We start from the raw sequence: 12,421 nt of genomic DNA on the forward strand, positions 1-12,421 counted from the left end.
AGTCAAGTATGCCTACAAGTGACACACTGATATAAAAATCATTCCAATGATCTGATGGACTTTATAATGTCAATGGATTCTTCAGACATTTCAGTGCTTGTGACATTTAGATCTGCAGGCAAGTAGAAGTGACAATTTTCACAAGTCATTCCTTCCAAGTCTCAGAGTCTACAATCAATAACAGCAAGATTTCGTAACTGCCAGTAAGTTCTTCATTTCCTAACTAAATGCTTGCAAGTTTATTTGTGGAAGACTACATAATACAGTTTTACAGAGAAGTCTTCATATAAAAATGTCTTTGGATATGCGCTGACTTTGGGAAAGATAGGGGAGTGATAAATAAACAACAAAATCTATGCATGAGATAGACATAGTGGTCAGAATGAAATGGGGTTAAAGTGTCAAAACATCACCATCCATCTGAAACATGAAAATTTCCTAGAGTTAATTTTGCTCTGAGCGTGTTTTTGCCCATTCCATTTATCAGCAGTCGACACCAAGTAACCAGCTTTATTAATGTAATTGCAAGAATTTATAGGAGCCACACTACTTGTAGCAATGGACTTGCACTTTTACTTCGCTATACCTGTGGATCTCCTATCCTAATCAGCACCTGTATCAGCTCTTCTTTTAAAGCCTAATGGCTCCCTGAGGCCGCCCCATTTTCAACAGCACAACTAAAACACAATTATGTGACATACATACCCACTGTAAGATTTACCATCCACTAAGTAGCTCCTACGTGATACAGAAGTGCATTAGCTTGCAGGCCCTTAACATTTATCTCACACAACTTGCAAGCTCTGTCAGCTCTTCTATGTGCGGAATCATGTTGTTACATCCACAGAGATCTTCAGGAAGACAGCAAAACTCAAGTTTCTGAACCTAATTATTTTAATTTTTGTACAGAAATGTATATGCCAAAGGCCGTTTGATTGTACATCAGAAGACTGCAGTAGAAAGAGCCACAAATTGAACAATAGCGTTGCAATAATGGTGCACCAAGCAATTACTTCAGCGTCGTGACTTACCCTGAACTCATCCATCATGGGATCCTCAGACTGCTTCAAGTAGGAGAGGTCAAGACGACGCTGGTAATCTTCCAAATGCTGAAGAAAAATGCATCGGAGACAGTCGCTTTGATAAGCAAAACTCACTACTAGAGTCAGAGAGCAAGCAATCACGAATATTTCTATGTTCCCAAAGGCCTGGGATTCCTGCTCTCACAGGAACACTTGTGCCACAAAGCACCTTTAAGCACAATATACAGTCACTAGCACAGAGATTCTAGCCATCTTAAGCAGCCTTTTTCCCTTCATCTCTCACTCTTCCCCCCAGCCCTTGATGCTCGCTCCGTTCACCTCCTACCTGCTTGTTCTCAGATTCCTTGACAGCCTGGTTCACGTGGTTAAGAACCTGGCGACAATGATCTGCTGCTTTCTTCACTTTCTCTTTCTCTTCAGGCAGTTCTGTAAGAGGACAAGGAAATACAATAACGTTCTCGGATAAAGGATGAAAAGGCCACAAACCTAGCACAGTTTGCCGTCCAAAAATTCGAGAAAGGGAACTCAAATCTGCAGAACACCCTACCAATAAAAGCACTCAATTTCCAAAGTGAAATGATGGGAGAGAATTCCGTCTGCCCTACATGACGATGACCACAGACAGCCCAGACTGCACTTCTTTATATTTCTTTTTTGAAGGGTTTACAACAACGATTCACTGCACAAACATGAATCAGTAAAATATTCTGAGTTATGTAAAAAGTGTACTAAGACTCCACTGGGGTACAAAGAGAGCCTGGGACAGATGCTTGAAGTCACACACAGCCAGCTAGCCCAAGTCCCAGCTTTGCTGAGTGGCTGCTTCAGCAAGTGACCACTGGCTTCTGCATTAATTCTTTATTTATTTACACTGGAAGAGAGAAACAAAGAAAATATAACAGAGAATATCAAAAAGTTGCTACCTAATAACCTTTTCCACCCAGATACCCTGTATTTATTTTAACAGCTTAAAAAAAAAATGTATCTCTGGCTACATACCTGCAGCCTTACTATAAAAACCAGTCTTCCACTACAGGAAGAGCAAACAAAAGACACCTTTCCAGCCAATGTCTCTTGATCATACACAGATAGACACAGGTGAACCCCATCAATTCTCACTACCACAAGCCACATTATGCATTTAGTTAACTGGCAAATAAACAAGGACATCAAGGGTAATGGAGTATCACACGCTTTCTTAATTATGTTTAGAGTGAACTCTGTAAGCGCAGTATATTTTTTACGAGTAATGAAATTAGACTGCAGCAGGTATCTGTTAGAAAAAGTGAAAAGGCATTTTGCGGTACTATTAATCCTCTTTTCACCTCCACACCGCTGCAGCCTCCTTTGAGGAAGTTGTAGAGAGCAAGGAGGTCTTCCCTGAGCCTCCTTTTCTCTAGGCTTTTTTTTGGACATGCTTCAGCACCTCCATGTCCTTGTAAGTGAGGAGCCCATAACTGAACACAGTATTCGAGGTGTTTAGCCCCAGCACAGACTGCCATTCACCTACTTCAAAATACAATTCTCACCCTCCCCCTTTTTTTTCTCTCTATGAAAAAAAAAAACTTTAATTGAGAAACAAAGGCTGGATTTTTTAAATAGTTTTTTGTTTGTTTTTAACTTGCTCTCCAGTGAGGTCACAACGAAAACAGACAGTGACCCATAAAATTGAACCGTACTTCAATGCATGCTTTGAAATCACATTTGCTTAGAAAACCTGCTGTGATGCAGCTACCAACCACGGGCTACCTAGTGGAAATGCTTTACCTGTGTACTTAGCTATGTTATCCAGCAGAAGGGGGTACTTAGTCAACCTCTGCATCTCTGTGGGGATGATATCCTTCAGCTGCAACCGGCGACACAGTGGATTACTCTCAGCATCCTAAAATTAAACAGCACAATAACTACATTTGTCATTTTTATTAAGACTATAATTACCTGAACGTGTAACATCTATTCATCACATAAATGTCTATTACTTCACTTTCTGGTAATTAAACACAAGACAAGAAATGCCAAGATCTATCATTCAGACAACACATCCCCTCTCCATTTGCAATTACATATAGGAAAGGCTCATCACAGAAGCAGCCGCTTCCTTCCCTCATTACTTCACAGAGGCCTGGTGCTATCGCCAATCAATCTCAGTCACTGCCATACAGGGAAGACATCAGTTTAGCCTTTCAAGCTATAGCAAAACTACAGTACATTTTTCAAAATAACGTCAACCCTCATATTACAGCAGTTCTTCCCAGCCTGTGGTAATGAAGATAATGTTCTCCTCTCCAAATGCCACAAGTATTCGAGCCTCTTTCCTGGTGGGCAGAATAGGTGTACAACATCTGTCTTCTGACTGTGGCATGCTTCAAAATTGCACTGCTATAAGCAGTTTTCCCCGCAGAAGAACTCATCTTTAGGGAACAGCCACCTCAAGTGACATGCGATTTTCCTGCCAGGGACAGCTTTTCCTTCCTGCATTGCAATGGGACATTATGCAGTCCCCTCCCTCCAGAAACGATTAGAAGAGATAAATGCAGTGTGGGAAATGATCCCAATCTGAAGGCAATGTTAAGCATAATCTCATTAATGATAATAACTGTATCTACAGCCCTTCATTATCCCATACTGGCCATCAGCCGCACCCTCAGGCAGCTCAAACCCTTGCATAAAATTCACCTGCACAAAAGTCTGGAAACGGGAGTCCTTCTTCTGGCGTGATTTTATGACCTCTAGAGCAAAGGGCTGGTTACTGCAGAATGTGGCAGTTGCGTGTTTTATCTTCTCCTCCGCTGCTCCACTAAACTGTGTCAGAAAGCCACAAAAAGTCAAAATTAGACCCAACTTCAGCACTTCTGAAAAGAATAGAATACAATAGTTCCGTTGGAAGGGACCTACAGTGATCTTCAAAGCATGTTATTGAGGGTATTGTCCAAATGGCTCAAATACTGACAGGCCTGGAACATCAACCACCTCCTAGGAAGCCTGTTGCAGTGTTTGACCACCCTCACAGTACGTATTTTTTTCCTAATATCCAGGCTGAATCTCCCCTGACACAGCTTTGTGCTGTTCCCTTGCGTTCTATCTACGTATGAGAAGTCATTTCTATGGAAGACAGCATTTTGAACATCCTGATCTTAAGGCTTTGTCTTCCCAGTGTACTGAGGAACCCCTTACATGTCAAATTCTACAGTTCTCCTGTCTCCAGCTCCTACCACATCCAATCATTTCTATAACTGCACTGCTGACTCAGGGAGAGAATACAGTGCCATGTCTCCACTGTTAGCTGTAAGAGAAGTGGAAAAAACTGCACCCAGATGGATGACAAGGGATTATTTACCAGACTGCTGGCCAGCAAAGCCAAGACCAAAGGTCTTGCTTCTCAAGGACACCCATACTTAAAGACCAAAATTCAACATAATATCTTGTTTCCTAAATGAAAATATTACAGAAACATGGCTAGGGAAAATGATAGCCATGAGCAGGGCTGAGAAATGTGCCGCAGATGGCAGATGGCTAATCTGTCACTCCAACTTTTCCCATTCCTGCTACCCAATCTGTGATGCAGCATAGTAACTCCTGAAAATACTCACTCTGGAGAACAAGATCCTGTTTTGTTTTTTTTTTTTTGTTTCAGCTACTTAGCCAGACACTAGTCAAAAAAATATAACTATCAATCTGTAACGCTTAGCTTGCTCTAGCTTGCTCAAATATGAATGCATAAGGTATTTTTTGCTTTTTCACAGCACACAGGGGAGAACTGAAAGGGTTGGAGGTGTTTCTCTACTAGCCACGTCTGATTTTCATTTTCTTTTTTTTTTCTTCCTGAAATACTAGACAAGCAGTGGGATTAAAAAAGTAATAATTCACAAGAGACTTCTGCATGAACAGCTGAAAAGAATAAGCAGATCAATCTTCCATCCTAAATTATGTGGGCTTGAAAACAAACAACAAAACAGAAGACTCTCAAGAGAGATGATTTTGTGTTTTTTTTTTTAAAAAAGAATTTACATCACTCCTGCTCGTCATTTGGATCTCAGAAATCTGAAATGATGCCTGCAACAGCCCTACAAATTTGAAGAGGTTCAGCTATGTAAATTCTAGGATTGGAAAACAGTATTTTAAAATACCTTTAACTGCACCACAGGCAACACAAGGCATATTTCAGTATTATTGCAATAAATGGTGCTATTACTTTTCAGAATCCTATTCTCGTTTTACTTCTCCAGAACTAAGCTTCTGTTCTACCAACACATCAAGAGGCTATGTTTTTTTCTTCTTTACGTGACTTCTGTCTCTAGACAAATGAAAATCCTATGAGTTGTTCCTGCTTTTCTTCAACTCTCTTTCTCTAGCTCTGTGTTGGCTCCATAGAAATGACAACTCTCAGACCTTCAGTTCCTATTAGCTGGGAATGACCTTCATTAACCTCTGACTCTATTTGCCATTATATGAAACATATTTTCAAGTATAAAAAATGGAGTTTACCCAAGAAAGCAAGTCCTCCCCAATTTGGTCAATAACAGAAGTCTCGTTCCTCTTTCGGACTGCTTTCATCTGATCATTCAACGCAACTTAGGGGAAAAAAAATGAGAGTTTATTAATATTGATTAAATTGTGTTTGATTTTCAGCATTTATTTTAAAATAACAGCTATTTGAAGAAAAGACTAGACTTAGAATTATTTCAATTGGTTAAAGTATCCTGCAACATAATAAATTTAGCAGAATATCTACAAAAAGTTATATTCCTCCTTTGCACTTCTATCTCACCTGTATTCAAATGACCCCTAAGAACCTCTCCAGTCTCATCTTTCCTGAGGCTCAATATCACTGACCTTTTAAAAACACAAGAAAAATGTAGAACACACTTCAAGCCACCTGCCTAACATTTTACAACTTAGTATTCAGTGCCAGAGCTGAAATTCTGACTCTGAACAGCCCTTTCTCTTTTTTTCAAAACCACCTGCAAGACATTAATCCTTTCACTTGTTTTCATAATTCCTTCAACAACAGTTATAACTTTTTGAGCATTGGCCTACAAAGACCATTCATCAAAGCATTGCTCTTTTCATCAAAATGTGAACAAGCACAAGAAAGTCTGCGTAAGCAGATACAAAAAAGCAAGCATCTGAAACACTGGACGCATGCATTCTTTATCAAAATATCTTTGTAAATTAGAAATGGGAGAATTGTGTGTGAAAAGAAGTGTTACAGGAAGCTGCCTCTTGTTTCCTGTTCACCTGCATAAATTTTTCAGATATTTGTATCCTGAATTTTAGCTGAAACTGCGAAGCTGAAAAGCACCTCAGCTATTCTTACCATGAAGGCCAAGGATATCCTCCAGATTTGAAAAGATTTTCCGTTTGTCACTGGAGTTCAGGATCCCCTCCCGGGTGACACGCTGGTAGAAAACATTATGCAGAACCTTCAGAGTGCGGACATGAGCTCTCTCGGTGTAAAACAACTCTGAAAAGAGAGGGGAAGGCAGGTTTGTAACTACTGACTTAAAGAGGTGTAGCACTGTGGGATCAGCCTCTTCCCAGGATACTTTTCAGTGGCAAATACAAGTTGCACACACATGAACTCTGGAAACCAAAAGTAATACATGGCTACTACTTTGGATAGATTGGTGAAAAGAGACCTTGTTTTAGATGTTAAGAACTCCAAAGCTCTGCAAGACAAGATTTTAACTTTGCACTTGGTGAGCTAGGAAAAAAATACTCATCTCACCATTAATCACTTCTTGGCGCTTGATTTCATAGGGTTTCAGCCCCATCAACACTTCCCGGCTCACAAGTTGCTGCCAGTTGGGAGGGTCCATGTCCGTGTCAAAATCATACAGCTCATCTTCACTTTGTACATCTGCAAAACCGACACTGTCCATCCTAAGAAGATTAAAAATAGGTCAGAAAACTCCCATTTCAGGCATGGATGTCAGAAAGAAGAGAAAAATCTAAGTACACATAGCAGTTGTAAAGCATTATGAACATGCTCTCCAGTAAGCTGTTATATGTCAGAAGCTACAAACACAGTCTGTAATTTTGCCCTTTACAGAACTAAGAGTGAATATCTGTTCTTAGAGTATTTTCATAAACCTCCTTTTAATGACACAGATAAAATAATTTGCTTAAGATCGAATAGCAAGCCAGTGAAAGGGCAGGTTACAATTTCTTTCCTCTGCTTATCTGCAGATACAGAGCTAACAGAAACATACATACTTACAAAGAAAACCTGGGAATCTTAATTCCATAGCCCATCAATTCAAATCAGTAGATAAAACACTTAAGCTCTTTGATCTATGGGTGAAATATTTTATCTGCATATGATCTGCTCCACCTGTCCTATACACAGATGCCAATGTCTCTTTTCATATACGAGTTATTTAAGAACAGGGAAGATCAGGCAGGCAATTGTACTGGCTCAGAACGATGAACGCTGCAGCATTCAGCTTTATAACCTATTAAAATCTCAATAAATCCAGTGAAGCTCAAACAGTTATAAGCATACTCACTTGCGAAAAGGCTTTGGTGTTCCCATGTCGACAACTCTGCAAAAAAAAAGAAAGAAAGGGATTATGAGGGAACCACGCAAGAGTAAAGGCCGAACCTCCTAACCCCGATGTTTTGGCCATCTCTCAGCCTCACCCTCCTGAGAGCGGCCACAGACCAGCATTTCCTTCTTCTACAAAAAATGTTTAATGCAAACGGTGTGCTAGTGTTTTATAGACTCGGCTTCAACACCCCTTGTCAAATCCACCATTGCCAACAGCCTGTCCAGCAAGCCTGCCCACTGCCCCATCCAAGCAAGAAGGACACTCAGTTACCTCTCAGATTCTCCCTCCTCCTCCGGCAGGTTTTCCAAGGGAGATGGGAATTCAAAAGTATTATTAGGTGTGCGGGGTGTGCCATCCACACAGTCATTAGCAGGTGGTGCTTCTCCAGTCTGCTTTGAGCCTACAAAAAAATGAGTAAGAAATGTCAAGAACAGTATCAAATTAGAGTACCTAAGAGAACTTCACAATCTCTTCATAGCCTCTTGATTCATAGCCTCATTTCAACTTACAGCTAGAGGAAGTGAATTCGTAGCTTGGTAAGAAAAATCCCCCTGATGTGTGTTTCCAGGTAATACTGACTTGTGATTACAAAGGCAGGCACCTGGGGATGCTTTTTTTCCTGTTAGATGATCCAATGCCACCATGACAGAAGCCACCAGACAACAATTTCTGGCCATGACAAGACTTCCTGACTTGAACCAGACTAAGTCAGAAAACATGACTAAGCACCCAGGAAAATCACATCTAGTGACACAGAAACATGTCGCAGTTTGTCAGGCTTCTTGCATGAGAAGTGTGCCTTCCATATCCCATTCACAACACAATTTTCAATAGTCCCTCTTCAGTGGTATCATCCTAACCTGCTTCACTGTCCTTGCTTCCCTCTGGAGATGAAAAGGGACCCGTTGCCAAAGGAGACATGGGGTTGGCAGGTGCGTAGGGTGCATCTGTTCCGTCACTGGAGGACCCACTCTGGCGCATCTTGCCAGAATCTGGTGGTTCTGGGCTAACAGAAGACGCTGTAGGTAAGTGCTTTGGATGGCGCTGCTTCTGTATTTCCATGGCCCTGCCAACTAAACAAACACGGAGTCATTATGTTGCTGAAAGAGCTTTTACCTGTTCCCAGTAACCAAAAGAAATATTTCAGGACAACTACTTTCATTAAGATTTGTCTGTCTTTAAAAACATGGTTTAAAATCAAACATTTTACTATGTCTCTATTATTTTGTTGTTGTTGTTGTTGAACAGCAGAGACTAACTGGCTTTCATACAAGTAGCTGGGGTACATACATTTCCTTGTCTGACATACTTGCACTGCTGTCGTGTCGGCTTGGTCTCCTCGGTGGGCCCAGAATATTAGGAAAGCCTCTTCTCTTTCCTTTTTCATCTCCTTCTTTCTCTTTCTTGATACTTTGCTGCATTAACATACAACAAAGAAAAGCAGAGTAAACAGTAAACTCATTTCCTCAGGCTCAATTATTTTCTGAGATATTGACTAATTCTTTAAAACAGCAGCAGCAGTTTGGTACAAGAAAAGTTTATTTGTCAAAAAGGGGGTTATAAAGTTATCCAGGGGTCAGTGTCCTGCAGCACACCAGGCAATGACAGAATGGGCAGCCTACAAGTGGTGTGTACCAGGGTTTGCAGCAGGGAGCCACAGCATCTTAAGAGATGTGTTTGTTAAAAGCAAGAACACGCACAGCCTGGTTTTAAGCCTTCGTTTTTGGGCAAGTTTCTCAAGAAAAAACCTTAAGCATACCAGCCAACAGACTGATGGGTTTAATGAGGTCCTGAGTTCTGATAGCTTTAATGAGGTCCTCAAATTATTTAATATTGTAATAAGTAAAACATTTATCACCCAAAGCTTTAATAAGTCTAGAACCGTGAAAAGGAAGGTAATTAATTTATAATTGAGGTGTCTGAAAACATATGTACAACTCAATCTCAACCGTTAGGTTTTCTGTGCAGGTTGATAATGCTATATCCTGTTGGTGCAATGAAGACTGTAAAAATCATACCAATTTCTAATGTGTCACGCAAAAGTCTATTCTGAATTCTACTGAAGCACCCATGTCAGACAGTTTTAAACAAATGCACTCTGGTCGCAACACTACTACCTTGATCTTTGGCAAGAAACCAATACGGCCACGCTTCTGCTCCAGGTTCCGAGGCTCTTTAACTTTGACTCCCAGATGCTTCATGTAAGTAAGAATCACGTATTGCATTGTGGAACTGCCAAATAAACACAAGAAAAGAAGATGGACGTTAAGGAGAAATGTACTGGGGAAAATCCATCTTGTCAAGAAAATGAAATAGGTCAAACGCAAAGGTTCTGTGGAGAAATGAACCACTTCTGGATTAAAAGAAGTTGAGTGATTTTGTTTGTTTGTTTTAATATGAAACTATGTGTTACGTACATTGGAAAATACTCAGCCAATATTATAATCTATCCTCTTGTAAATAACAGATGCAGTTTATGAAAGGCGTACCAGCCTAAGAGGTATAAATATACATATATTTAAGAATTACACAGACAGTCCTAAGCTCATACACTAAGTATATATCTGAAGTCATATAACAGGAGTTACAGTAAAAATCATTAACAGTAAAAGGTCTAGTAGCTGTAATGAGTATAGTAAAAGCTCATCAGCTAGTTGTAGGGTGCCAAACAAAGTGAACAGGGCAAGGCATCACATAAATATTAGACTGGGCTGAAGCAACTACAGAACCAAACCAAAGAAACAGATGAGCTCTCAGAAACAGGACCTTTTTCTGGTCTGAAACAAAAGAAACTTCACAACAAGGAGAGGCTGGAAACGAGACTGATACTTCAAAATCAAGTTAATTATGCCAGCAGACTTAGAAAATGAGAGTTTGGAGCTACGGCCAGCAGAGGGCTGCCTTGTTCTGTTCAGCAAAGACAGAGCCAGCAGAGCAAGCATCAGCAACGGGGTTCTTACTTCAGACTAAGCCCACACAACTCCCATTACCTCTTTTCTTCCTCCAAAGGCTGAGATGTCATCCTAAAAACAAGAGAGAATGTAAAAAGGAAACAACAATTAACTAACAATTAACAGCCAGTCATATCCACCCAGAGTGTCAGCAGTAGTATTCAAAGTGTCCTTTGGCATATAAGAAAGCCCAAGGAAAAGGAAACAAAAATGAAGGTTCAGTTGGGAAAACTGGGTTCAGCTCACATTAGATTTTTTTTAAAAAAAAAAGGTTAGGAAACTATAGGTTTCTACAACCCAGAAGAAGGACCCTGACCTAACAAGACAACAACAGAAGCATGACTCTGCTATCTGAACTGTAGCCTCCCTTAAAAAGATATATGGACTTCAGCTCAATATTAACGTATTTTTTGCTATCATTACTGAAATATATGTTGGTAGCAAAATGGGGAAGCAATATAAATGTAGTGGTGTAAAATTACTTCTAGTTATTAATTCCTTTGCTCTGCTGCTGTAAGGTTCAGGGCGAAACCGTTTTTACCTCCCACAATTATACTTGCTGATACTCACAAGACTTCCTCAATTTTGGCAATAATCTGTTCTGCACATGCTCTTTCCTTCTCCACCGCGTTCCGATCACGAACCCTTTCTGCATCCAGCTTGGTCAGCTCTCCTTCTGCCAGGGTCAATCCCATACTACGTTTCTGCCTGAAATACAGAGAGAGAGAAGCATCACTTGAAACTGAATACTGACTTGTTAACGAGGAAAGGCAACCTCTTGACATTCAGAATGTCAAGCGAGTTGCGTTATTGGTTTCTGAATAAGAATGGAGAGGCCCTCACAGTTCTCCATAACATTTGCATTCGCTGTAAAACAAAGCTAATGAAGTTGTATGAAGTTATATTTATCAAGAGAGGTAGCCATGGCAATGGTCAAGCAAAAGTGGTTGTTCTTTTTGCAGTATCCCAGGCTGTACATTTGAAGCATCTACTTGAACTGAGACACTTTTAGGTGTGAAAAAGCCCATTGTATCTTTTGCTACAGCATCTCACGTTGGCACAGAATGCTCGCAACTGTACATGAAAGGGCGTATTAATTATTAAAATTCTACCATATGCTCATGACAGCTCTCTAAAGTGGATTATTTCTTGTCCAAAGGAGAGCAAAAATTAAAAAGGATAGAAACTGATTACAAACACAGTTAGTAAGACTGATTCACGTAACATCACCTAAGTCATAATATTCTGAAATTGCCTAAAATAACCTCTAGGAATAAATAAACGAATCTCTAACAAAGATCTTGCAAAGAACTACTTGCAGCACAGTGTCAAAAAACATTCAAGTGCTGGTCGGGGTGACCCTGTAGGCCCTCTTCAGTGCCATCTTCCTATTCAGTCCGAGGTGAATTACTACGTCCCTTGAGTTTGGACTTCCCCCATAATGGACACATTGACTGAGGGCAGGTATGAATTAAACTAAAACTGCACAGGCAACTGTTGTTACCTGAAGTCTTCCAGATTCCTTTGAACTTCTGGACAGACTTTGTCTTGCATAGTTTGTATATAGTGGCGATGAAGCTCTTCAGGAATGAGCTCTGGCCTTCTTTTGTCTGCAAGCCAGAAGAGAAAGTTAACAGATTATCCTTTTGAGAACAGCAGTAGTCCATGCTACCTTAGAACAAAGTCACTCGTACACATCCTTAACTCATCCAAGAGTACCCTTTTGCCTTTCACTTACTGATAATATGAATTTTAGAGCATTAAGTGTAAACAGATTTAGTCACATCCAGGATTAGACTCAAAAATACACATGCCAATATGGCCAGTGCTTCTCGCTATCAATGCATGTATTACAGCATGCATCACGCCCTCCATA

The 12,421-nt window shown here is 40.3% G+C and overlaps 1 protein-coding gene across 4 annotated transcripts in view; it reads right to left on the minus strand.

Moving 5' to 3' along the window:
- ARHGEF12 (Rho guanine nucleotide exchange factor 12) overlaps positions 1-12,421 on the minus strand; it is a 73,695-nt gene that overhangs the window by 13,296 nt on the left and 47,978 nt on the right. For 2 of the 4 annotated variants that reach the window (XM_035345999.1, XM_035345996.1), the window contains 15 exons: positions 12,050-12,155; positions 11,116-11,253; positions 10,585-10,617; positions 9,709-9,826; positions 8,904-9,009; positions 8,455-8,667; positions 7,865-7,994; positions 7,553-7,588; positions 6,772-6,926; positions 6,361-6,507; positions 5,529-5,614; positions 3,720-3,845; positions 2,811-2,925; positions 1,369-1,469; positions 1,032-1,109 (listed from right to left, as the gene is read on the minus strand). In XM_035345999.1, coding sequence (XP_035201890.1) covers positions 1,032-1,109; positions 1,369-1,469; positions 2,811-2,925; positions 3,720-3,845; positions 5,529-5,614; positions 6,361-6,507; positions 6,772-6,926; positions 7,553-7,588; positions 7,865-7,994; positions 8,455-8,667; positions 8,904-9,009; positions 9,709-9,826; positions 10,585-10,617; positions 11,116-11,253; positions 12,050-12,155 — 1,688 coding nt within the window. The remainder of the gene's footprint in view (positions 1-1,031; positions 1,110-1,368; positions 1,470-2,810; positions 2,926-3,719; positions 3,846-5,528; positions 5,615-6,360; positions 6,508-6,771; positions 6,927-7,552; positions 7,589-7,864; positions 7,995-8,454; positions 8,668-8,903; positions 9,010-9,708; positions 9,827-10,584; positions 10,618-11,115; positions 11,254-12,049; positions 12,156-12,421) is intronic. The other 2 variants (XM_035346000.1, XM_035345997.1) reach the window with 1 other exon arrangement.

The sequence above is a fragment of the Oxyura jamaicensis genome, chromosome 24 (genome assembly GCF_011077185.1).
Source record: "Oxyura jamaicensis isolate SHBP4307 breed ruddy duck chromosome 24, BPBGC_Ojam_1.0, whole genome shotgun sequence".
Taxonomy (NCBI): domain Eukaryota; kingdom Metazoa; phylum Chordata; class Aves; order Anseriformes; family Anatidae; genus Oxyura; species Oxyura jamaicensis.